This window comes from Leopardus geoffroyi, chromosome C1 (assembly GCF_018350155.1).
Source record: "Leopardus geoffroyi isolate Oge1 chromosome C1, O.geoffroyi_Oge1_pat1.0, whole genome shotgun sequence".
Lineage (NCBI taxonomy): Eukaryota > Metazoa > Chordata > Mammalia > Carnivora > Felidae > Leopardus > Leopardus geoffroyi.
In genome coordinates, this window is record NC_059328.1 from 51255111 (window position 1) to 51282586 (window position 27476).

At 36.1% G+C, this 27476-nt stretch overlaps 1 protein-coding gene across 14 annotated transcripts in view; it reads right to left on the reverse strand.

Moving 5' to 3' along the window:
• The window catches only part of DOCK7 (dedicator of cytokinesis 7), a 228122-nt gene that overhangs the window by 12221 nt on the left and 188425 nt on the right, over window positions 1–27476 (reverse strand). For 7 of the 14 annotated variants that reach the window (XM_045477649.1, XM_045477647.1, XM_045477636.1 and 4 more), the window contains 14 exons: window positions 27178–27274; window positions 26925–27059; window positions 25198–25350; window positions 22901–23059; window positions 22114–22214; window positions 20413–20605; window positions 18631–18774; window positions 15660–15791; window positions 14095–14109; window positions 6044–6169; window positions 3953–4042; window positions 3601–3837; window positions 3115–3258; window positions 1880–1986 (listed from right to left, as the gene is read on the reverse strand). In XM_045477649.1, the coding sequence (XP_045333605.1) occupies window positions 1880–1986; window positions 3115–3258; window positions 3601–3837; window positions 3953–4042; window positions 6044–6169; window positions 14095–14109; window positions 15660–15791; window positions 18631–18774; window positions 20413–20605; window positions 22114–22214; window positions 22901–23059; window positions 25198–25350; window positions 26925–27059; window positions 27178–27274 (1833 nt within the window). Of the gene's footprint in view, window positions 1–1879; window positions 1987–3114; window positions 3259–3600; window positions 3838–3952; window positions 4043–6043; window positions 6179–14094; window positions 14110–15659; window positions 15792–18630; window positions 18775–20412; window positions 20606–22113; window positions 22215–22900; window positions 23060–25197; window positions 25351–26924; window positions 27060–27177; window positions 27275–27476 lie in introns of all 14 variants that reach the window. The other 7 variants (XM_045477651.1, XM_045477648.1, XM_045477644.1 and 4 more) reach the window with 2 other exon arrangements.

Below are 27476 nucleotides of genomic sequence, written 5' to 3' on the forward strand. Positions count from 1 at the left end.
AGGTATAAAGCAGATTTCCTTCTTTCACTACCACAGTTCATTTACTTCATATACTTGGAGCTGTTTCCTGCGGCTTCCTAAAATCAAGCCTAGAAGGGGTCTAGGCCACTAATCGGATTATGGAATCTCAGACTTCCAGTGAAGCTTTTTGAAGTCTTTTAAAAGATATTCACCATGTTCAGGCAGGAGAGACTGATAGGAATTCATGATAGCTATTGCAATGAGAACATGGGAAATTCCGTCTTAAAATACTTGATTATGTTAGCATTCCTCATAATTTTCTGATGACAAAACTGATATAAAATTATCTCTACCCCTGATAAAGCTGTTCAATGAATGATTTGATAAGAGAAAGCACAACAGGGAGTCAAAGACTGGGTTCTGATGCTACTTTATTAGGTGATAGTCATTTACTTAATGGTACACTAGGCTCTTACAATCTAATCCCAGTCCACTTACCCAGTATTCGACCGCCTCTCTTCACAGATTTTATGGTTCCAGCTTCATTAAACTATTCACCTTTCTCCGAAGAGACTCTGAACTTTGCTCATGCTGGTTTTTCTTTTTTTCTCTTCTATTTAGTATACGCTTTCTCCCTGTATCTGTCTGAAAACTAATATTCTTCCTTCCAAGGTCCATATCAAATGTCGACTCCTGTGTGCAATCTTCCCTGGCATGACCATGTAAAATTAATCATTCTCTCTATTTTGCTTTCAGTGTTAGTAAAGCAGGAACCAGTATCAAGTTGATAAATGACTGTTTTTCCTACTGTTTCAAAATTTAATATTTACTAAACACCTATTTATTATGTGCCAAATATTATTTGTGCAGAAAAGAGTTAACTGTAGGCCGGAGACTGCTATCCTTCGAAGGCCTGTTTGCAAGGATGGCGCTTAGTTAGTGTCTTGGAATTTGGACTTTGGGAGGTAATCATTCCCAGAAGATAAGAGCGGCTCAATGTGCCTAAACTATTTACACAAACATTATGGCTTATGCTGAATACCTGCTTTCATTCTGTGAGTCTGGAATTCTGGTAGATACCAGGGAGAAGGTGTCTATGTGACCAGCCCCCAGCAACAGTCTTGGCACTGAGTCTCTACTGAGCTTCCTGGGTAGACAACATTTCACACATGCTATCCCAGCTCAGTGCTGGAGGCGTCAGGAGCTCCTGTGCAAATCCCCTAAGAGAGCATTGTGGAGCCTACAGCTGGATTCCCCAAGACTTCACTGTGCCTTTTCCCTTTGAAGGTTTTACTTTGTCCCTTCTCACAGCAACAAATCATAGCCATGACTACATCTATATGCTGAGTCCTGTCAGTCCTCCTAGCAAATCGTTAAAACTGGGGGTGGTCTTGGGGACCCCGACACACCCATATATTATTTCACTTAACTTGCACAAGCAGATATTATTATCCTTACTTTATATACTAGAAAATAAAGGATCATAGAGATTAAGTGACCTGGAATAGGACACACGATTACAAAGACAAGATCTGAACATAAATTTTTTGCTTCCAAGTTTGTTGCTTCTGTGTTTCCTGAGGGAAGGGAAACCAAAACTTTCCCATTGAAGGTTCACCATAAATAATGACTCTCAGGTTAAATAGTTAAATGGTCTATAACAGTTCCAAGTTAAAAAAAAAATTGAGTCTGGGCTCTTCTAATCTTTAAAATAAAAAATATGGCATTACAGAGTATTGGATACGTAGGGGGGATACGTAGAGGCCCGGAAGGAACAGGAAGTAACGCACAAACTGTTTCTCACTGTGAGATGCTTTCCTAGATTCTCTCTTTTGAAGAGTCCCTTAAGGACCTTATACCATTCTGTGGTTTGGACATTCTCAAATGTGAGGATCTTTATGTAGGAAGTCTTGAGTACCTTTTAGTAAAATCTTTGAAGCACAGTCGTAGTTTATTATGATGTCTGAAGAGTTTTGGATCACTGGGTATTTCAGATAGAAAAACCTGGGCAACTTCCAAAGGCCCCTGTAAAATAAGAACATAAAACAAGTGTGTTTTGGTCTTCTCTAAAATCAGAGGTAGATTTTACCCAAATGATTTTTTCTTAGCAATGAGATGGTTCCACTTAAGCTTAATGCAAGTACGTCTATGCCTATATTAAAACTTCTCACAGACAGATTCTGGCAATTGATTTTCAGCTTCTCTTAATGCCAAATATTTTTAAGTACTGCAATTAAATTAGTGCATTTTTCAAAGAAAAGAGGAGTTCAAGGACTGACTATCGTATTCATAGAAGCACTGTGCTTTGTACTTTTTATATTCCATAATTTATCCTGGATGCAGTCAGCTGTTGGAGATGACCTTTTGTGACTGTTATACCTTTTGGAAGTAAAACCCCCAAATCATGTATGTTTTTAGGGGTAAAAGTGTTAAAATATTTACTTCAGTATTGAAGTAAATCGGTATCGATAGGGCAGTATCAGTATTGATAGGGCACTTTTTGGTTAAAATATAAGATACATAATATGAAATCTTACTTGAAGCCTTTCTGGATTTTACCTTACCCTGGAATATTCCCTAATCATCAGCAAGAGAAGCTGAATGAACCCATCACAAGGAGATAATGGGGATGGCTTCTAATCTGCATATTACAAAACAACAATAATATGTACATATGTTATTAAAACTTTCAAAGCGAATCCATATTATTTATTTCCTGCTCATGACTCACTGTGAAGGAGATGTGGAGAAGAAACACCAGGGAGTACTAAGGGGGCAGGCATTCGCATGTACGTACGTAGCTCTGAAAATGAGGCCTTTTTAGATCACGTTCATTTAGTACAAGATTTTAAAGGAAAGGCCATTTTAAGTGAATCAATTCCTTCTTAATAGAATGTTTGAGAACAGATGGGTAGACAAATACAGGCAGTACAGGAGGAGGCATGAAAACCTTAGTGACAGATCATACTAAAAAGATTTTTGTTTTTCAGTCTATCTTCATTTATCCTTTGTGACTTCTGCAAACCACTTCTAACACAAATCTTTTTCTGCCTGATCTGACACTTACCTGTGATCTCTGTGAAATGTAATCATGACATCATTCCCAATTCCATTTATGACAGAATTTACAGAGTACTAGCAAAAAGCACTAACCTGATTCACTGTTGTGCCTACAGACCCCTGGAGCACCATCTGAAGCATTTTGGGGTCTGCTGGATCCTGATGTGTTGCAAATGCCAACTCCTGAGTCTTTTTCTGCATATCTTCAATAGCAACTTCAATTGGGGTTAAGATGATCTGGATGAAATAACATTAGGTCAGTCTCCTGACTGAAAACTATTTAATGAGCTTTATATATAATCAATTTTTTAAAAAGTGGAGACTAAGTATAAATTATTGTCCAATAACATAATTCCAAACTTTGGATGCCTTAAAAAAAAAAAAAAGCCAACCTTTTAAAGCATAAACCAAGGGTAAACTAGGGACCGAGAAAAGAAGCTGAAATTAATGACTCAATAATGGGTAAACTTCTAGTACGTTTACACATGAGGGGCAGTACATAATGCTACATCCACACTGTTCTCACATGGCTCCAATGTATTGGTTTCTTTAATCCTAGTTCCCTGTTTGGGGACTTACCTCCTCCTTGTGAGTGACATTGACCCTTGTTTTAATATAAGGAAAGGCATGAGAAGTGGTCAGAATGGTCTTCCGTTTGAATTGTTCATGAAGTTCCCCATGGGCACGGCCATCTAAAGTGAAGGGCGTACAGTACATGAAACGGCGAAGATTATAATTTTTGTCAAAATAGGTGATTCTGTCCTTCATCTCATATGTGTCAAAGTATGGCTCCACATAGGTAATCTGAATGTATGCCTAGGAAAGAAAAAAAGCCCTTTATTTTCTCACTGTTAAGTCATCATTTAGTCCTTCTCCCTCAAAACCAGTCTCAGAGATATACATATGTACATTCTGGTCTAATTAACCATACCTTGTTAGGATCCAATTTACACTTGTCTACAGGATTAGAGTCCTTGATTACTTCAACCACATCCTCTCCAAATCTTTCTCCATAAAATCCCTACAATAAAGAAAAAGAAACCTTTTACATGAAGTTAACATTAGAGAGTAGAGAAAGCCTCTCAGGGAGACTTCTGACCAAAATGAGGCTAAGTTTTTGTACAACCATCCGAATAATTACAAAATAATTATTTAGGTTCACAAAAATTATATTTAGCCGATTAATCTGATTTTATTCCCATCACTCACTTTAACACAAAATAAAATAACAATTTTCTCCAATAAAAATACTGGATTCCATAAGAGGTCCTCAAGAAAAACAAAAAGGGAACAGAAAGCAGAAACAAAAGAAACTCAGTATCTTTGATGTATAGAATCTTACTATTGAGTTTGATGTGGCCTGACTTCTTACAGATATGGGTCAATGAACCAGCATTCATTTTATGAATGATTTAATATTCCAGAATTTTCAAATAAAGGCATTGATCTGTTGAAAGTTTTATACTGGTTTAGATTTTGAAAAGTCAGCCCAGTCAAGAATGTAGTAACTTTGCCATTTAACACTGAGTAGCAGCATGGACAATGGATGGAGATATTCAATAGGAAAAATTAAATCTGAATCTTCAAAGGAGAACCCCTGCTCTTCCCTCAAAGATAAGTTTTATGATTGAGTAAATTTGGAAGACACCATGTCAGCATTTTCCAAGACTTATTTAGCTCTTAAAAAATAAAAAGTCACACTTTAAGCCAATTTATGGAAGGTGAACACAAGCATGTAACAGTCAAGAAATTAACATCAGCTGAGAATAAAAACAAGCCCCAGAACATTGCTTCTCCAACTATTATGTGAATAGAAATAACCCAGGGATCTTGTTAAAAATGATGAATTTTTTTCTTTTGTTCCAAGTTTTTATTTCAATTCTCATTAGTTAACATATAGGGTAATATTCGTTTCAGGAGAATTCAGTGATTCATCACTTACATATAATACCTGGTGCTTAACACAAGTGCCCCCCCCCCCTTTTTAATGTTTTATTATTTACTTTAGAGAGATAGAGCACAAGTTGGGGAGGAGCAGAGAGAGAGAGGGAGACACAAAATCTGAAGCAGACTGCAGGTTCTGAGCTGTCGGCACAGAGCTCGATGTGGGGCTCGAACTCATAAACCGCGAGATCATGGCCTGACCTGAAGTCGGATGGCTCAACCTACTGAGCCACCCAAGCGCCCCACAAGTGCCCTACCATCACCCATCCACTCTCAGTTTGTTCTCTACAGTTAATGTCTCTTATGGTTTGCCTCCCCCCACCTCTCTTCCCCCCCCCTCCCCCCCCCTTCCCCTATCTTCATCTTTTTTGTTTCTTAAATTCCACATATGAATGAGTTCAGAAGGTCTGGGGTAGGGTCTGAGATTCTACATTTCAAACAATCTCCTATATGATGCCGGTGCTTTCTAAGTCCTGGACTGCCTTTTGAGTAAAAAGAATAAAGAAAGGTTGGAAAGAGTAACTACAGCAGAGAAGATTGGTAAACCTCTTAATATGAAAATTTATCATCTTGGTGAAAATGAATAAGGAGTGAAAAAGAAGGTTAAGGGGTTCTAAGAAGTGTTTTCAGGGTGTGATTTCAGGCTTTTAAGTCCTAAAGGAATCTCCCTGGGAATCAGGCCAAAGAGATAATGCACTTGGGTCAGAAATTTCTTGAGGTTCTAATTCCAATTCTATTATTAGTTGCTACGTAACTGCTTATGTCTTTTTCTACAAAGTGCAGATAATACTATACACATTTCTCTGTAAATCACAGTAATTCTGAAGGGTGTAGGGCCTTCTAAGACAGATGTGAAAATAGAGCCTCAAAAAGAAGCAGTTAATATTATTTTACTGTTGCCATAAAAGATTTGAAGGATTAGAAAGCATATTACTGTACCTATCAAAAAATCTTTATTCTGTAAAGGAGTAGTTTGGCATGATCTGGCTTATTAAATGATTAGATCTGGATTTGAGAGTCTATTCATCATAGAAAATACAAATTAAAGATGGCATTTATAAACTACTGCAGCATTCACCTCCAATCTGTGAGAGATCTCCGCAAGTTTGGTTATTGCAGGCTCCTTGTAGACAAATTCCTGTTCATCCAAATCCCCAAACTTGGTTCCATAAAAACCAACACGAAAATAGGTGCCAAACATCCGCTTACCATCCTAGGTGTAGGAAAACAAAGAAACCTTAATACAAAGTTTTTTTGTTTTTTACATTATGTTTAGATTGTTACTACGGTATAAAATTCTCAAAAACTGCAAAAATATTTAATTTAAAATTACAATATTTTATTTCTCAAATGAAGTTAAAACGAAGTAAATAATCTTTCTTTTTCATTTTTTCTAACAAATAACGTTATGCAATTAGGACTTTTATCAAGTGACTCACATATGGTATAGGTTTTTCACAGTTTGTACCAAGTGACCACCTCAAATTGGTCTGTGTTTTTAAGTCCTTACGCAACTGAGATAAATTATATTCCTTACTGTAAGAAAAGATGCTTGGGATACCATGAACTGTGTTTTAATTATTCTGAAATTACAGCATACTAAATAAAGTTAAATTTAAAAATAACACTGATATTTTTAGTTAGCATTTACCTTTATATATAATTCCTTTACAAATGTAATAAATGAGATCATGAAAGTTAAAAGCCGGGTATATAGCACCTGGCACAGAGGAGACAGTAAATGTCAAGACCATCAGGAAGCCCTGACATAAAAAATTTACAATGGGGAATCCCTCTGCCAATAAAAATATTTATACGTGGAAGAGTAACTAAAAATGGAATACAAAGGGGAAAATTCATGAATGAAAGATAAAAAGAGAAAAATTTGACATGAGTTGGTTATTCTAAAGTCCCCAAACCACCTACTGCATGCATTAACCACACATTCAAGTACAAAGTACACTAAGATCATCTCAACTCTTACAGTGCATTTGAAAACAAATTCCTTCAATAAAGATAAAATATTTGGAAGCTTTCTATGCAGTCTTTACAGTTTATTTACAACGATATTTCAGAAGGATTTTATGGTAGTGCCTATATACAGAGCCACACATAAGTATTCAGAAACCTCTGAATTCTCTTTAAGCCTAATCTGTCTTATACTTATTTTTCCTATATTGAGTTCTTACTGGAAGGCAAAAGGATATGTAAAATAAGTCACAAATGAAACAGATAATTAAGCAAAACTCTGATCCTTAATACCAAAAAAAAAAAAAGTACAGTGACTAAAAATATCCCCACATTTTTACCCAGAAGAAATACAGTTTTGAAGAAAAAAAAATGTCTTTGGCACTAAAGAAACTTGAGGCTTTTAATTTAAAGTTTCTTTTCAGGTGGTGCCTGGGTTGCTCTGTCAGTTGAGCATCCGATTCTTGTTTTTGGCTCAGGTCCTGATCCCAGAATTGTGGGATCAAGCCTCACATCTCTCTCTCCCTCTGCCCCCCTCCCCCACTCTCTTTCTCTCTCCTGCAATAAAAATTTTCAAAATAAAATTTTTTTCAGTTATTTCAAAATTTAACAGGCATAAAAATTAAGCTCTATAGCAAATTAAATCTCTGTAGACAAAAAGGTATTAAATTCTGATTAAAACCATCAATAAGTCAATAAAATAGTATAACAGCAAATTTTGACATAAGGAATGAAGGCACTGCATGGAAAGTGAAAATGGCATTTGAGAAAATCAACCATTTGTGATAGTTAGGTTTCAAAAATGTCATACACATGTGTAGATATACATTACTACTTTTTAAAAACCACAAATACTAGGGGCGCCTGGGTGGCTCAGTCGGTTAAGTGTCCGACTTCGGCTCACGTCATGATCTCGTTGTTCATGAGTTTGAGCCCCACATTGGGCTCTGTGCTGACAGATCAGAGCTTGGAGCCTGCTTCAGATTCTGTGTCTCCCTCTCTCTCTGCCCCTGCCTAGCTTGCTGCCTCTCCCTCTCAAAAATAAGTAAACATTTAAAAAATTAATTAATTAAATAAAGAAAAACCACAAATACTAACGTTTTCTTATTCTGGCTCTATTCCTCTCAGAGGTTTCCAACTTCAAACACTATTCCAAATCTTTAATATTGTGGCTTTTTAAATATGTGAAGACTGCTATTAGGCCTTGTTTCCCTTAGCTAAACTTTCCAGTTGTCAATCATCTTTATATGATAGGAATTACTATCTTGTTTACATTTTATCAGTTTTTCAACGCCACCTTTCAACGTGTGGAATCCCAGAAATAGACACAATATTGCTGATGTGATCTGATCAGTGCAGGGATTAGTGGGCTCACTGACTCCCTCCATATAAACTTGAATTTTATTAATGCAGCTTGTAACTAGTTAGTAGGCTTAAACTTCTTATTTACTTTCTCATACTGACATTCAGATCAAGGAAAAAAAGTATTGAGTGCTGATAATGTGTTAGACACTATTCATACTCAGTAATATGAAAATAAAAATAAAAATAAAAAGACTTGGCCTCTCAAGAAAGTAAAGGATATACTAAAATAATTACAGTAAAAATGGTCATGTGCTGTAATAAAAAGTGGTATTGAGAAAGGAAAGATTAATCCTGCTGGAGTCAGATCTCAAAAGAGGTGACACACAGGGTTCTACAACTCAAAAGAATGGCTAAGTGGATGTGGGAAGGAAGGAAAGAAGAGAGAGAAAGCAGAGAGAGAAAGAAAGAAAAGTCGTGGAAAGGCACAAAACATAATGTGAGGGAAACCACTCATCCATTCACATGTTTATTTAGTGCCTACTATATGTCGGCAAACTGTTCTAGATGTTTGTGAGAAATCAGTGAATAGAAGAGACAAAGAGTGTGGTCAGGGTGGGTCTCACCAAAAGGGGACATGTGAGCAAAGATGTGACGGATGTGTGAGAGTGATTTATGTGGACCTGTGGGGAAAAGCATTCCAGGCAGAAGCCTACCCAGTATGTTTGAGGAACAGGAAGGTGGCTAATGCAGTTGAAGGGGAGTGTGCAAGAGGTAGAATGGAGTAGATCAGAGTTAACTCTAAGGAGTTACTGGAACTGAGAATGAATGTGTGTGCACTGGCATTGGAGAGGGAACAGCAGCAGAAGGAAGACTAATAGTTTGAGGAAATTTAGCTTCAATTTACAAAGAGTTCCCTAGTGTAAAACCATTGACTCTACATGTTCATGAAAGCATAATTATACATATAGTTTCCTCCTCAGGAAATACCTCACTTCATTTTATTTCCTCCTCACTTCTGGACCACAGGATGACACCGGTTTTCCACTTTCCTATCGCCTTAGCTCTCTTTTTTCTAGCATTACTTTTCCTTACGGCCATGAATTCTTTCTGAGATTCCTATCATTTCCACACTCCAACTTAATTCTTCCTTGGCAGTTCTACTTATTGGTTCCACAATCTCATGGGATGAAACCATGTCCCAGACAAGGAAATCCATCTACTCATCTATCCATGTCTCTAATGGCTGAGATGTCTTATGACAAATGGATTTCAAATCTTTTCTACTTTTGTTATCTTTATTTAGCAAGAACATTCTATTGAGTTGGTTGTGTACTTCTATAATAATATCACTACTAAAACTTTTATCCTCACGCAACTGTTTTCTGCTACACTTTCTTCAAGGTAATTGATTTCCAGAAAAGCATACCACTATTTCATACAGTGGTAATTTCTGTCCCTCCTTGTCTACCAGATCTATTTCTCTTATAGAGCACAAACATTTTTTATCAGTTTATTTAGCCATAGATGTCAGCTTGGGAACATAACACCTCTTAGACTTCATTAGCCAAAATGTGTTAACATAAGTAGCGGTGATGATGATGATGATGATGATGTTATAGTAACAACAATAAAAATAATCTCTAATGTTTTTAAATGACTTACTATGTGCTATACACTGGCTATCCCCTTTACATGCATCATTGTTAATTCTTATCACAATTATGAGATAGGTATCATTTTTTCACTCTCATTTTATAGAGGAGGAAAAAGTAATTTGCCCAAGGCCACACTGTTACTCAGTGTTGGAGCTGGGAGTTAAAGATCAATATATTTGACACCTTAAGTCCAAGTTCTTAATTAAGGTATAAAAATCCCAGGGGCGCCTGGGTGGCTCAGTTGACTGGGCGTCTGACTTCGGCTCAGGTCATGATCTCACCATTCGCGGGTCCAAGCCCCATGTTGGGCTCTGTGCTGATAGCTCAGAGCCTGGAGCCTGCTTTAGATTCTGTGTCTCCTCTCTCTCCACCCCTCCCCTGCTTGCACTTACCTCTCTCTCTCAAAAATAAATAAAAACATTAAAAAAAATAAGCTATAAAAATCCCTATGCCCTATATACTGATACACAAACACTAGGACACCAGTATGATCTCTAAGCCATCTTCCACTTCTCTTATGTTTTCCTTGGTAATTTTTGACAATTTCCTTGAGTAAGCCTTTTGAAAATTACTGGATACCTCCCATCCTATGGTTTGTCTTTCTCTATGTTACAACACTGTCCTCTACCATAGTTGTTTTTGCATGCTTGCATTTCCTTCCTTCCATACTCTAATATGATAACCAGGTTGGTGATTCACCTACTGAACATATTCTAAGATATATCCTACTACATTTCTTATCAGAAGTTCAGTTTTTACCATTACATGGCCAGTCCGCGAAAAAGAAACCACATCTAATATCATCTACACAGTACATGTTTGCTGTCCATATCTTTCTTTTTCTCCTGAAGAGTAGAATAAGGGCAGAACACAATCAGCAGTACAGCACTGTCAGGTGCTCAGTCATGGGTCTGTACCAATTATCAGGGAGTCACTAACTACCCAAAAGGCATCTCCTCCTGAAGATAAGATTCTTCCTACCTATTATGTTTTCCTTAACTTTCTTAATATCTGACTTAACATTCCAGAGGTAAAGACTATGCTCTTGGAATTTTCTTCATTCCCTTCTTTCAGAGACTACCCCCACCTCCATTATATTGCAGTTTCCAATTCTGCTCTACCTTTACTTGCTTAGATAAGTTAATTTCTCTCACTTAGCTTTAGCATGGCATAAAGCATATAAAAATTCAACAGAAACCACTGCACCAGAACTATAGCCAATATTTCTGAGCATATAAAAACCAAACACTGCCTCACATTCATGTCCATCCAGCCAAATGACAAGAGGTAAGACATTGCCCTTTTCCATGCTTCAATCTCAAAAGTTAGGGTGCCCCACTTTTCTTTAGTGGCCCAGCAGGAAGAGTTTGGCTTCACAAAGCTAATAAGCCCACCTTCTCTAGCCTTTCTGGAGAATATAAGATATACCTACTAGGGTGGTGATATTCCCTTTAAAGACAAATGTTATCCTTTAAGAAAAAAAAATTGAGGGGTGCCTGGGTGGCTCAGTAGGTTAAGTGTCCAACCTCAGCTTAGGTCATGATCTAATGGTGCATGGGTTCATTCGAGCCCCACGTTGGGCTCTGTTTTGACAGCTCAGAGCCTGAAGCCTGCTTCAGGTTCTGTGTCTGCCTCTCTCTCTGCCCCTCCCCCGCTCATGCTCTGTGTCTCTCTCAAAAATAAATAAACATTAAAAAATTAAAAAGAAAAAAATTGAGAAAAGTGTCATACGACTATAACCAATGTTTGGGGATTGATTATTCTGAAAAATTCAAACTACTTCTGAAGTTGATCACTGTTGCACATATGGATAAATACATCCTTCAGAAATGAAACACACACACAAAATATGAAATCAGTATAAGAATTTCCATACAGAAATTCAGTATTTCTTTTTCTAAAAATATTTTTAAAATGTAGTCATAAGAAAGAAATGATTAAAAAACATTTTATTTCCTATTATTTTAAGAAAAATAAATGGGCTTGGGAAAAAGTGAATACTACGTAGCCATTAAGGTACTGAAACTGCCAGAGCAGATAACAGCCACCATGATTTATGAAGAGTTCATGATTTGTTATTTTGCATGATTAAACACTTTACCAAACTGCTAAGTGTCAAGTTTTAGAGTTATCTTTTACACACAGACACATGCGCACGCGCACACACACACACACACATCCCTCAAAAGCTTTGCCAACTCAAATAATTTGTACCAAATCAAACAGCATAATGAAAAATGAAACACACTAATATATAAGCCCAGGTAGTGGGCTATAAGTCAGGTAGTGAGTTACCAATTCAAAGAGCCTTTCTACAATGTATAAGTCATCCTTACTGGATATTAAACCAGTTAGACTTCTTTGAGAATACTAGGATATTAGCTAGGAAACATAGCTTTCAGAAAAAAATGAAATCACTGAAGTTTTCCCAGAGTCAAAAAGAAAAATATTCACAAGATAGGAACTTACCACAATAGACAATAGTAAAAGTAGGGAGTAGGGTCAGCAACCAGGGGCAAGAGAGAAGAGAAAACAGAAAGCATTTTAATTAGGGAAATTTCAAAACAAATAAGCAGCAAATGGTAGCAAACACATTTTTAAAATGCAAGCATCCATTTAAGTTTTACAAGGGAAAAAGCAAAAAACAAACGTGCAACAATTTTAGAAGCTACAAAGCTAAAAGTCCAGTGAAAGGCAGTGACAAGAATATAAACAAAAAAAAGTCTGTGTGACTTTTACCATGCAATCAACATGATGACAGAATGGTATTAATGTCATAACCAGTGAAAATTATACCTTTCAGGGGTCGATTTAGCATCAAGCAGACTAGTAATAAACTGCTCAGAGGTTTCAATGTGTCTTTTCGCATGCCTACTTTTCAGCTAATTTCATTTCATGTTAGGAAATCCCTAAGGAACTGTACCACTCACAGATTAACCATGGCAAGTCTCTTTCTAGATCTCTTCACTGAGCCACAAAAAATGAGGAATTATATATTAGATATTAATAAGATCATATGCATTTAATCTGGAGAATTAAGGTAGATGTAAAAGTACTGGCTTCATCTGAAGAAAAGCAAAAGGTGGGGACTAACTCAGAAATGAAAGAAACATAGCAGTAACGTTTATTCCCAAGGTTTTCTATTTGGGTCCCCAAATAAGGACTGTAGTACAAAACCAGAGAAAGCCTACGCTGTTGAACCAACATAAATCTGATCTCAGAGTGAGAGGCAAAGCAGACAACTGTACAAATATACCTAGCTTAAAATAAACCTGATTAATACCTTGCTTTACCTCGTCAACATAAAGTAGGGCACAGTTTATAGAATTCTTTCCTTCCCAGAAAGATTTAGAACAACAGCAATCAATTCTTCCTGGCTTTTTTTCAGGTAAAATCTGATTCACATAGAACTTTTCACAAGCCTACCTACTACATAAAAGGAAGCATATGTAGTCTTCATTAAACACGAATTATCAAACTGTCAGTACAGGAGGTCAAAGTAAATTTCATGTTCTCTCAGTCTCTTTATCCCTTCTGCCAACAAAATTTAAATGACAAAGTGAATTTCCTTCCTCAGTATTGCTTCTACTCAAGGTGAAGTGACTCCAGATCAAATCAACACATTATTTCATCAATTCTAAGACGCACGTTTTTTGGGGCCCACATTTTAATATCTCTGTAGTTAGCACTCATCTTTCCACTGATGGCTGTTGTGCTTTAATACGTTTTTTTTCTTCTTTCTTAAAGGCATATAAAATAATGGTATGTCTTACAATTGATGGCGTCTTTGATCAGATGAAATATGGTATTTTTTAGTTACACCTCTGAGCAATAACACATAAATCGACCTCTGTAAAATGAGGTGAAACAGTATGGTTAAAAAAAGAAATCCGTGTGTAAATGTTGATGAAAGAAAATGCTTCAAAGGATAAAAACAAACTAAAGTGATGACAAAGTGGCTCATTTACCAAAGAATCTCATTAGTGTAACATAGGAATTTCCATGCACTGCCTGCAACCTCTTAATAAATTGCTTAAAATAACTTAACGGTATTTTAACAAAATTTCTTTGGTTAATGAATTCAGTTGATAGCAGATAGCAACAGAATGCCCACAGCTAGCACATGTGGGCAAAGCATTGGCATAAGAAATCTGATCAAATCAATCTATTAGTGTCTTTAACTAACTAAAACATTACCTACCTCCCAGCCAGTACTCTGTATAATAAAAAGTAAAAAAGGGCAAGTCATAAAAAAAAACTGTTTCAAAAGAACAAAAAAAGGCCAAAAGGAACTTCAGCAGTGTAAGGTACCATATATCGTAAATTCTTCTCCGCGAATAGAAGACAGCAGGATATTTTAAACACCATATTCTTTCACTTGAGATCTGTGATAATTTTATAAACTGCTTGTTCAAAACCTAGTAGTTAAAATTTCATCTTTTAAAAACTCTAATAAGGGAAAGTACACATTTTGGTGAAAAAGAGACAGCTGCTTGTTTCATGAATGTGTCTGAATTAGATCTCTAACTACAGGGAGTTGCGCTTTGCTGAACTACCCAGGGTAAACTGGAACAGAAATCACAATTTTGCTCAGATGCTTATGATACAAATGTATGAAAATTTCTTGCAAACTACCAGCTCCAGGTGTTCCAGACCTGCCGTGTAATTTGCACTTTACAGCTCTAGAAGCTGGGATGAGGCTCCTTTGACAGTATATGTACAACTGACTATAAAAAGACCCACCTGTTACCATTATGAATCCTAATAAATCTCCTGCAACTTCAATGTTTTAGTAGTGATAATAAAATAGTGGCTTAACAGTGTAGCAGCCCTGTTTTAAGACGATTAACGTTTTTCAGATTCTATCAATTCATCTAGAATAGCTTAGTTCATGGCAAGAAAGAGGTCAAGCTGACAGAGGGTACAGCAGGACTAGTAATGAATACAAAAGTAGATAATCAATACTCCACTTCCTTCTTAGATGATGGTAGTAGCAGATAACAGCACAGGTAGCCCAGAGAAGGGAATGGAAAAATGGGGAAGGAGGAGGCTCAATAAGATATTTCAGAGTATTTTAACAGAGCCCAGATTTTAGTTTCATTTTTTGTTATTCAATTGCTAATAGTTGACTTCATTTTTTAAACCAAGCTTATGCTCATTTTAATTTTGGTGATAATATGTGGATTCCATGAACTATAAACAAGTACTAAAATCATACTATTATAATCGAATAAACATAAGATAACCGTTTTATTCATTATTTTCACTAAATACTATTTTCATGTTAGAAATATATTAAAGGATGATTGAATGGAACATCTAGGAAAAACAGTTACTGTTGAGTTGAAAACATTAACAATATTAGTTTATTAGACTTTAATATCATTTAATAAAAAACTACCTTACATATAAAAATTTTTGGCAGCAAAAGAAATCCATGTAAAAATCAGATTTATAATTTTAACCCATACTGTGAAACAAAAAGAACTCATGATTTAAAAAAAATTTGCTAACTACTAATTAGTTTTTAAAAGTGAAGAAAAAAACTGTGTAGAAAATTTAGGATGATCATTATCTACTCTAAGTAAATTCATTTTTTGTTAATGAGTCTGCTCTGGCCATGAACCATCATTTTGACATTGTTCATTTATAATCTGATTAAAATGGTCATTTCATTGGATCTAGTTTGACATCAGTACAAAGCAACACTAATGCTTTTAGACAGTTTTCTCCATTTACACTGAAGCTAGAAATTGCAGTCATTACCTGATGAACAATTTTGCTGAATGCTTCTTGAAGTTTACCATGAATTGTGGATAGTTTCTTTGCATCCCGATTAGCTTCATGAATAGGAATAAGTACTTTGTAAACCTCGTTTACTGCTTCATACATGCCAGCCTATAAAAATAATGTTATATGTTTTCTGTTACATTGATATGAAAGTAAATAATTACAATTTATGAATTCACAATATTTCTACTAAGGCAATACCAATGACACTTTCCCAATAGGACATAAAAATTAACACTACTAATGTTTAATTTTATTAACTCTTAATAAAAGAATTTTGCACAACGTATTGATTCCTCCAGACGGATGGATGGATGGTGTGTGTGTGTGTGTGTGTGTGTGTGTGTGTGTGTGTGTATTTAACATATGTTAAGTTTAAATTTCTGTTTAAGTTAAATTGAATATTTTGCTATCTACCCAATAATTACTTCACTAGTGTGTATGTGTCGGTACTTACACAGGCATATAAACTATTGCAGAATTCTGAGCAGTGGAATAAAAGAAATCTAATTATTAATTATTACACTGGTCACAGATATCAGATAACTTGTGGCCTCCTGGAAAACTAAAATTATTTACATTTCTAAAATATTAAATTGGCACAGGAAATCTTACTGGAAATATCCGATGGGAAAATATCAGTTATCTTTCACAAAATGTAAGAAGGTTCTAAGCTACCAGATTTTATTCCACTAGGGGACAGTTAGCCAGTGACTGGCCAAGGGTTGCTCTGCCTATAATCAAAGTGATGGACAAAATGTGTTTATACTGCTATTCTGTTTTCTTGTCCTTAATAATGAATTGGTGGCTGTAGTGAAGGAAGAAAGAGATGTTTTCCAAGAGCCACTGAATTCGTATTACCACACAAATTAGCAAACATATTTTCCCAAGGAAATAAACATACGGTTCTGATATTTTCCAGTAAAAGTTCACAGGAATTTATGCAATCATATAACTATAATAGTGAAATAAATACAGTGTAACTAAAATGCCCCAGTAATTATTATAATTAAGATTAAACAGATTCACTGAAAAACAGTGAATTTCATAATTATATGCTATTACAAAAGAACTTCTGTAATACAGGCCACTGCACTACTGTGAATTATTAAAATTACACACATACACACAAACACAGAGTGTGTATTTATTAAAATATTCCATTAATAGCAAAAAAACATTTTTTCCCTGCTAGTTCAGATCACGTAAAATGAAACTCAAGGAGCAGGGATCCAGGGGAGCAATCAGAACAGTTGAGGGCCTCACACAGGACATTTTATTTTATTTTTCAGACAGGAAATTTTAAAATGGTCAATCACCTAACATTCTTAGAGTCTCTGAATAATTATATTTATGTAAACTCATTCTAAACATCAATAATGATGAATAGGATGATAATGGCAAACAGTAATACTTATTTGGAGCCAGACATTGTGATAAGCAGTTTACATATATTAACTCATTTAATCCTAACAACACTCCTACGTGATAGGTACTATTCTTAGATGCATTTAAATAGATGAGAAAAATTAATCATTGATAGGTTGAATAATTTGTGCCTGAAGTGATTTAACTACTAAGGTAGCAGAGGCAGGATTTGAAGTCTGGTTGTATGTCTTCTAAATCGATGCCTTTAACCAATACATTGCAAGCTAGGGTTAAGGCCAGGAGAATAACCAATTTCCAATAGCAGTACAATGGTGAAGAAGGGCAGCATTGCATATTACGTTAAGTTTCCCTCTTCCCCCAACATGAACTTCAAGACTCCTTATCTGTGGTGCTGGGACACTAAATACTCAGCAGAAATGTCAGAAAAGTCCTGGGGCGCCTGGGTGGCTCAGTCAGTTAAGCATCTGACTCTTGATTTGGGCTCAGGTCATGATCTCACAGTTCGTGAGGTCAAGCCCCACACTGGGCTCTGCGCTGACAGTGCAGGGTCTGCTTGGGATTCTCTCTCTCTCTCCCTCTCTCTGCCCTTTCCCGTTTGCACTCCGCCTCTCTCTCTTCTCTCAAATAAATGTTAAAAAAATTTTTTTTTAATGAAAGAAAGTAAGCAGGGATTTGGCTAACTATCTTTCCCTTCTTTAATAATCATCCCATCTAAGGGGTGCCTGGGTGGCTCAGTCGGTTAAGCGTCTGACTTCAGCTCAGGTCACAATCTGTGGTTTGTGAGTCTAGCCCCACATCAGGCTCTGTGCTAACAGCTCAGAGCCTGGAGACTCCTTCAGATTCTGTGTTTCCCCCTCTCTCTGCCCCTCCATGCTCATGCTCTCTGTCTCTCAATAATAAATAAACGTTAAAAAATGATTTGATTAACAAAACTGCTTCAATTCTTCACATAAAGATAGGGAGGGACAAGGACTGGGGTTACATAGCATGGGACATTAGGTCAGGCAAGGGAACTAGGAGATAGTTCATAAAGTTCCTGATAAGTAAGCTCCAGGACTCTAACATCTACCTAATAGGGGTCCCTATACAACCCATGAGATGAGTGGCTATAATTTTCCTGAGCACCAGGGCAACATCTGACATACTAAAAAGAAGATTCTTTCTTTCATTCAACAGACCAGCTCTATAGCTACAGCCGTGTTAGTCTACTTGAACAGGAACTTAAATCATCCAGAGGTTTTCTGTTTTGTTCTGTTTTTTAATTTTAAGGTATTAGAAAATGTCTGGTGCTAAAAGATTTATAAACTCCAAAAAAATCTGTTGTAGATTAAGTGATGGTTCATAAATAAGCAAACAAAAAATACTGGAGAATATGACAATTAAGATAAAAAGGAGTAAGCAATGATGAATCTATAGATAAGATCCGTTCTCAGTTCTTCAGGTACTTGGAGAAAACTAGCATAAAGGAAGAGCAGGGTCACAGGCAGAGAGAATACACATGTCATTAATAATCCAGAGGTATGTATCTGGGGAAAGAGAATGAACAGGAGTCATCTACCATAGAGAAAGAAGCAGCTGCTTGTTCCAGTAATCCCACGAGTCCTGTCTCAGTAAAGTACTTTCCAGAGCAGATACCTTCTTCATCTGGAGATACCACGTCATCTGAGACTGCAGATTCTTCTAAAACATTAGAGGAAATATTCTGGGGGAAAAAGTTGAAATGCCTTTAGATATGGAACTTCTTAGCATGAAAGATGTGTGTGAAGAAGTAACTGAAAATGAAATATAAATAGCAGCTTCGGTTTAAAAAGGGGGTGGGTAGTCAATGCAAAGATAAAAGACAAATTTCCAGAATCTTTCTCTATTTTGGAGATGACAATCAAATGGTACCATTACTGTCAGGTAACTTTTCCATTAATAAAAACTGTGACAATGAAAAATATGAAAAATCATGGGCTAAGGAAAATAGCAATACGATACAGGACATCTCGAGAGACTTAAACGGTCTTTATTTTTAACTTCCAATGATCTTGTCGAAACTCCCCAAGAGGAAAACTCAAGTATGAAATGGTGTTTTGGCTGGCTTAACAAACATTGAGTTAATGAAAAAACTGAGGTAAAACTCTTACCCAATGAGACTGGGATCAGCCATTATTTCCAAAAGAGAAATAATACATACTACCTTAAATATTTTAACCTAAACATTTACAGCAGATAGACTCATCTGACATTTTTTTGAAGTCGATCTCAGGCCTTTTCTTTGTGTATGGGTCTCCAGATCAGATTTTCATGTAATCTCTCTTGACTAGACAGCAATAACGCAATCTTCATTTAATATTTCCAGTTCTGGGGGTGCCTGAGTGTCTTGGTCCGTTGAGCATATGACTCTTGATTTTGGTTCAAGTCCTGATCTCAAGGTTGTGGGATCAAGCCCTGCTCTCCGGGCGCCATGCTGAGTGTAGAACCTGTTTAAGATTCTCTCTTTCTCTCCCCCTCTCTTTCCCTCTGCCCCTCTCCCCAGCTCATACTCTCCCTCTCTCTCTAAAAAAAAAAAATAGATTCCCAGTTCTGGTTTCTTCAGAGTAAAAACTTGAAACATAAAAGGTTATCAAATTATCCTAGATTTCTAGGAGATTTCTCCTCAATCTTTTGTAGTTGGTCCAAAATTAATTCAATAGCAACTGTTGTGGAGACTCACTTTTATCAAGTCTTTGCAAAACATTTAACTTAGTTTTCAGAGAAACAATGACTGACTTTCTTTCTTCATTCAGATTTCACCAGAGGACATAACATGTAATTAAATTTTGTAATTTCCCAGATCTGGCATTAACGGGTTTTGAAAAAAGCAAAGAAAGCATAACTGACTTCTGGTAAGCAAAGATTTCAACTAGTAGGTCAGAGGTATGTAACCCTAGTAGGGAGCAAACTATCATCTCTGAGCCATGGTATCTGCACATTTTATACAGGTGTTGGAGAATGTTGGGTTATCTGATGTCTTAAGTAAAAGCCAATTGAGAGTTTCTACTGTATTCTGATTCTCAGCATTTTGGGTATATTTCATAGATGCTATGAAGCCCCCTAGCAGTATAGGCAAAGAGAATAAATCTACTTAGCACTGATATTTAGAGGTAAAAAAAAAAAATGAGGAAAGAAAACTAACACGGAGTACTCTTTAAAAATGTATTCATGACAGTGACAGAGAACTGTTAATTTATCTTGTGAAACATCACCTTCAGTCTTTATGCTGTCCTTACAAGCTGAGTGAATCTTAACAGCAGTGAGAAAAGTTAAAACTATGAAGGACATACCTCGATTTAATGTAAACCTGGCAGATTCCTACCTGAAATGTTACACATCCCACAGGAAGGTATTTGCGGTCCTCCAGCATGCTCAAATACTCAGCAACAAGGGCTGCGGAGTGGACAAGGCACTGGGCAGCTTCAGCATGATTGCTGCGTTCTGAGTGTTTGCCAGCCATGTTCTGCAACCAGGTCAATCGCAGATCTGGAGAGGTCTGGTAGCCCTTGGCAATTCTAATTGGAACACAAATTCTTTTCAGTTAGCATTTGTTTCCCAAGCTGGAAGAGAGCTTAGACTGCTTGTTTAGTGTTTACCTAGAGAGGTTTCCGTTATTGAACACAACCTATTAAGACAAGTTTTCAAATGGTATGAAAGTGTCTTTAAGTATGTTTAAAGAAGTAACTGTGGGCCCATGCAATGGTTAATAGATGTTTTTTTGTAGGGGGACTAAAAAATGACATGGTATCAGTAAGGGAAAGCTATGGGAATTTACGTGTTCGTTAGGGGAATATAAAGAAATTTCATCGTCAAGAAAAAAGATCTGTAAGATAGTATCATTGCATATTTATTTTAAGTAAAATGTTTGTTTTATTTGTGTCTTAAAAGACTCCAAAACTGTAAAAAGAGAAGGTCGTATGGCAAAGTTTTACTTGCATCTTTCAAGATATAAATAGGAATTACAAATTTCTCAAAATGTGCTCCTGCAAGTATCATGTTATAGGCACAACCATATTTAAAATCAGAAAAATTAATGTTAGAACATTAATACACTGTATTTTCTTCCTAAAGGGCTGATTTTTACATTTAAAATATGGGTCTTGGGTGTCTGCATGAAATCTAGGGCACGTGATCCCAAGGTGCTAAATATGTATCAATTATTTTTAAAAATCCTCATTTTTGATAATCAATAAATATACTAAACAATTATGCATAGTTCCCAGAGAAGTGACACAGGGGATCTGATCTACCATTAGAAAATGACTTAAGGGGCGCCTGGGTGGCGCAGTCGGTTAGGCGTCCGACTTCAGCCAGGTCACGATCTCGCGGTCCGTGAGTTCGAGCCCCGCGTCGGGCTCTGGGCTGATGGCTCAGAGCCTGGAGCCTGTTTCCGATTCTGTGTCTCCCTCTCTCTCTGCCCCTCCCCCATTCATGCTCTGTCTCTCTCTGTCCCAAAAATAAATAAACGTTGAAAAAAAAAGAAAATGACTTAAGTAATTCTGGTATGTTTATTTTTTTATCCAATGTTTTCTGTATGTTTTACCAATTTATTTTTTATTTAAATCCCAGTTAGTTACCATACAGTGTAATATTAGTTTCAGGTAAAGAATTTAGTGATTCATCACTTACATACAACACCCAGTGCTCATCACAACCAGTACCCCTCTTAATGACCATCACCCATTTAACCCATCCCCCTGCCCATCCTTCCTCCAGTAACTATCAGTTTATCCTCTACAGTTAAAGAGTCTTTTTGTGGTTCTTTTTATGGCTGAGTAATATCCCATTGTGTATATATGCCACATCTTTATTCATTCATCAGTCAATGGACATTTGGGCTATTTCCACAATTTGGCTATTGTTGATAATGCTGCTATAAACATTGGGGTGCACGTAGCCCTTCAAATTATCCTTTGGGTAAATACCTATTAGTGCAATTTCTGGATTGTAGGGTATTTCTATTTTTAACTTTTACCAATTTAAACCCATTATACGAGGTATAAATGAATCAAACAAATGATACCTGTACATTAGATCAATCAACATTTCAGGATCTTCCTGGTGTTCCTTCATTTTAACAGTATCAGAAAGAATCATATGGAGATTGAAAACCAAATCTTGAACCTGAAGCAGAGAATTTTATAAAAAACATTCTTTAATTATCATTTACTCACAGTCACCACATTAGTTTGGAAGATATTTTAGATAAATATCTGAAGATTGCAAAACAAAAAATATGATACTGATAGAGTTCTGAAGAATGCGGGCATGCTGGGGTATGGTGAGTAAAGGGTAGTAAACTTTATACTAATTCCTGAGCTGGCTGGGTTTCGTTTTTTGGGGTTTTTTTTTTCTTTCAGTTTTCTCATCGGGAAACAAGTAGAACTAGAACTAGAAATAAAATGTAGGGATATACAGGATTCAAGAGGAAAACACAAAAGGATATTCTCTCCTGTGCTTCTGATTCTACCAAAACGTAGTTTGTAAAAACTTTACTTTTTAAGGCAAATTACTGTTTCATTAATAAGTAGGAATAATATTTCATCATAAAGTTTCCTATTTATTTATACGGTGTCTACTATTTGTTGTATTTGTTATGAATGCACAGACTTACATACCAAAGATATCAACCTTTCCAAGAAGGAAGCATGGCTTATTGAAACAAAAAGATTCAGCACTATTTATAGCCTAAGATACGTGGCTTGAAAGAAAAATATAGGTTTTAAAAAACAAAATTTGATTTAACAATTTAGAAACTGTCTATTTATAATTCTATTTCAGTTAATTATTAAGAAAGCAGTGTTTCTGACCTGATCAGGAAATGTTGTTTCCCTCAATTCCAGATCTTCTTCAGCATATGTCAATATAGTCTTTAGAGAACGTCTTAAGAATTCCTCATTAAAATTTTGAGATGTGCCCACCAAGGAAGACAGTGACATGGTTACCTGCATTTTAACCCTAGCAAAGTTCTGTAACAGAGAAATTGTCAGGTCAGCATTTAATACAGAAAAGCTTAAAAGAAAAAAGTTTATACTTTTTTTACTTGCTAAATGAAAAAGTAAAAAAAAAAAAAATACCATTCCAAATAGTTATAAAAAAATTTTAGAAAGTAATAAAATATACATATTAAAATCTTATTTTAAAACCTTAAAACAAGACATAAAACAGAGTTTTGCTAAGAATAATATGCTACAAACAGAGTAAAAAAACAAAGCCATGTCTCAGAATTGAATTAGGAGCTCCTGGGTGGCTCAGTCGGTTCAGTGTCTGACTCTTGACTCTGGCTCAGGTCATGATCTCATGGTTCGTGTTCGAGCTCCGCATCTCTACCAGTGCAGAGCCTGCTTGGGAGTCTCTCCCTTCCCCCCTCCCTCTCTCTGACCCCTCCTCCCCTCATGTGCATGCACTCTCTCTCTCTCTCTCTCAAAATAAATAAATAAACTTAAAAAAAAAAAGTATGGGGTTGCATGCTTGGCTAAGTTGGTTGAGCATCCAAGTCTCTCTTGGTTTTGGCTCAGTCATGATCCCAGGGTCAAGGTATCAGCTCCATGCCTTCTTAAGATTCTTTCTCCACCTGCCCCTCTTGTCTGCTTGCATGCATGTGTGCTCATTTACTCTCTCTCTCTAATAAAAAACATATGAACTTTAGGAAGGAAAGCAGAAATAAATAAAAGGCAGAATAAATAAGAAACTCAAGGAAAAAACAAAAACCAGAAATAGAGGACATAAAACAGGAGGTAACATGCGAGCTCACAATACTTGAAAAAAAAAAGATGAAAGACATTTAAACTTATAATTGGTAAAAGAAAGAAAGGATGTCATGGAGAGCACATAAGGGATTACAGGACAGAGAAATTCTGAGAAAAGGAACCACAATAATTGGAAAGTTTAGAAGTGTTAAAAAAGAAAAGAAAAATGATAGACAAAAAGTAAAGCAAAACAGATCCAACATATGTATGTCTGTTTGGGAAAAACCCTAAGCCCTGGAAGAAAATATTCTATTTTACATTCAAGAAAACAGTCTGAAATAAATTGAAAGCAGACATCATGTGGCTGAGAAAATTAACAAATATTGGTCAATACCAAGACCCATTCTAAAAAAAGGTATTTAATTTTAAATCTAAAGAAAGAATCCCTAGAGCAGCTGGGAGGGGAAAAGTTATTTAAAAGGGAAGAAAGTATCAGGTCATCTTCAGATATCTCTACAACAATATGTAAAGCCAGAAGATGATGATATTCAAGTATATATATTTTTTCTTTTTTTCTATTAAGTGTTCTTTATCTGGTACATTTTACTGATCTTTCCCACCACCACCCTTTTTTTAAATTCAGTCTTAGGCAAAAAATTTCATAACCATCTTTGCTGTCCTTTAAATATAGAAAACACTAAACAATCAAGAATGTGAGAAATACTATTCCCAAGAACTATCTTGAGTAAACAACTAAAGGACAATATTTAGCCCAATAACACTAGTGCGCTCGTTCTCTTTCTCTCTCTCTCTCTCTCTCTCTCAAAAATAAAGAGGAAAAAAATTTTTTTAAAAGTACAAATTACAAAATACCTACAAAACAAGAATATGGAAAACTGTATATCAGCATCAGAATCAATGAGATACCAATAAAAAGTGCTCCAAGGACAATCCTGGGCCTTAAATACGTACATAAGTAAAAAAAAAAAAGATGTAAACATTTGACTCAAAATTGCAAAAAAATACAACACATGAATATATGATAAAAAAAAATACTTTAACAAAAACATGGAATTCTTCAGACTGGTATATAGTCATAAAATATCAAATCAAGATTTTGATTTGATTTTGATTTTAATTTTCTTTATCTGTATTTTCTTTTTACTTAATGATAATAATTAAATTTTCCAAAAGCTCAAGATACATTTATATTCTAATTTTTACTACTATATTTTATCTTTAGTGCAGGAAGCAAAATTGGAGATTCAGATTTTTAAGATATACACGCAATGAGAAATATCAACACAGTCTAAGATTAGTCCCCCAAAAAAAAAAAAAATTCCATGCTCCCCCCAAAACACATTTACCAGACATTGCAGGAGTTATATTTCATTATGAATCCAGAGATAAATACTTACATTACCAATTTCAAAGTTCTGTCTCATAAGTAGGTACAGTGAGGCACTGGCATGTGACCGTATTGTACTAATGCTGCTGCTACAGTGTCGGAGAAGCCGGAGGCATAAGTCAGCACACTGCTCTGTTTCTTCTTCAAACAAGAGTTCAGGGAACTGTAAACAGACAAACAAAAACAAAACACCAACACTGAACTGATGCAGTAGAAGTTCCAGAGATATATTAACATAGCCTGAACTAGAGATGTGTTAGTATAGCCCAGTTTTAAAAAACAGTTCAGCAATGTTTGCTAATCGGCTAATATTGACAGATTGGGATTGAATACTGCATATGTCACTTATTAGCCAGTACTGTAATGTTGGACAATGTCTCATCCATAAAATGGACCTAACGGTATTATCTACACGGGACTATGGGACTATCTGAGTAAGATTAGACACTATGCATAAAACAATATAGTAACCGGGGCGCCTGGGTGGCGCAGTTGGTTAAGCATCCGACTTCAGCCAGGTCACGATCTCGCGGTCCGTGAGTTCGAGCCCCGCGTCAGGCTCTGGGCTGATGGCTCAGAGCCTGGAGCCTGTTTCCGATTCTGTGTCTCCCTCTCTCTCTGCCCTTCCCCCGTTCATGCTCTGTCTCTCTCTGTCCCAGAAATAAATAAACGTTGAAAAAAAAAAAAATTAAAAAAAAAAAACAAAACAAAAAACAATATAGTAACCATAACCAACATGTAATAATTCTATTAATATGTTTTATTATAAAATGCTATATAAGTAATTTTCATTGGTTCAAGTTTTAACAGCTCTGCATTCCACATTAGATGACTATGATGAAATAGATACCTTCAAGATTTAAGAATATACCTACGTTCAGAAAACCAACATAGGAAACAAATATCCGAAGTAGTTGAACAAATGGAAGTACCTCCTATTCATCCATGGGGTAAGTTAATATCAATGGAATGAACTACTTATACCTTAAATTCTTAAATAAATCAAGTTAATGACAGAAGGAGATTAAGAGAAAACAAGGAAAGCCCCATATTTTAAATCAGTTATTAATTTCAAGCTCTTCTCCACAACAAAACTTTTTTTTAATGTTTATTTTTGAGAGAGAGTGAGACAAGAGCGTGAACAGGGAAGGGGCAGAGAGAGAGGGAGACACAGAACCCGAAGCAGGCTCCAGGCTCCGAGCCACCAACAGAGAGCCCGACGCAGGGCTCGAACTCACAAACTGTGAGATCGTGACCTGAGCTGAAGTCAGACACTTAACTGACTGAACCACTCAGGCGCCCCCAAAACTACTGCTTTTTAAGCCCCAAACTGGTTACAAGTGATCCAAATAAGAGAGAACTGAAAAGGCAACTAGTAGAAGAGAGGCAAAAAAGAATCATGGGTCTTAGGTTATTATTAAATTTTTTTTTCAATTTTTTAATCTTTATTTATTTTTGAGAGACAGCATGTGAGCAGGGGAGGAGCAGAGAGAGAGGGAGACACAGAATGTGAAGCAGGCTCCAGGCTCCGAGCTGTCAGCACAGAGCCTGATGCGGGGCACGAATCCACAAATCGTGAGATCATGACCTGAGCCAAAGTCGGAAGCTCAACCAACTGAGCCACCCAGGCGCCCCTTAAAATTTTTACTATATTAACCAAGGAGTGTTAAACGATCTTAGACAATATAAAGAAAGAAAGCCAAGTTGGACAAGACTGAAGGTACAAAAATAACCTACCTTTGAAACCAGGGCTCTCTGTGTAGCAAAACAGTGTTGTAGATAAACTGCACTTTGGTTACAGGCCATGCTATGCAGTAGGACTTTTAGTACCCCACCAAGGATGCTCTCTTTGGATTCTGTTACAGAAACTGTCTGCAATTTAAAAATAAATAAAATTTAAAAATAGATGAATTATGGCTCAATAAATGTTTTTTGCACAACCCCAATTCACCAAATCTATACTTTAAATCCTTCTTGTTTGTGTTCTTACCTGGACAACAATCTCTAATGTATCCAAAATGATTAGGTTTGCTTCAGTAGCCAGATTTCCATCAATCAGTGCTTCATGCTCAATCTCTGCTCTTGATCTAATACAAAATATTATAAGTATATTTACCTTTTAAAAGAGCCAATAGATCCACAATTCAAAAAAGACTTAAAGATACATAGAAATAAAAAACTTGGAACCATTTGTCAGTATTTGCCTTAAAGAAAACTTGTAAGAGAATAAAAAGACAATTATTTTACACATTATAAGTGTTTTCTTTTACCCTGCATTTTGTCAACCAC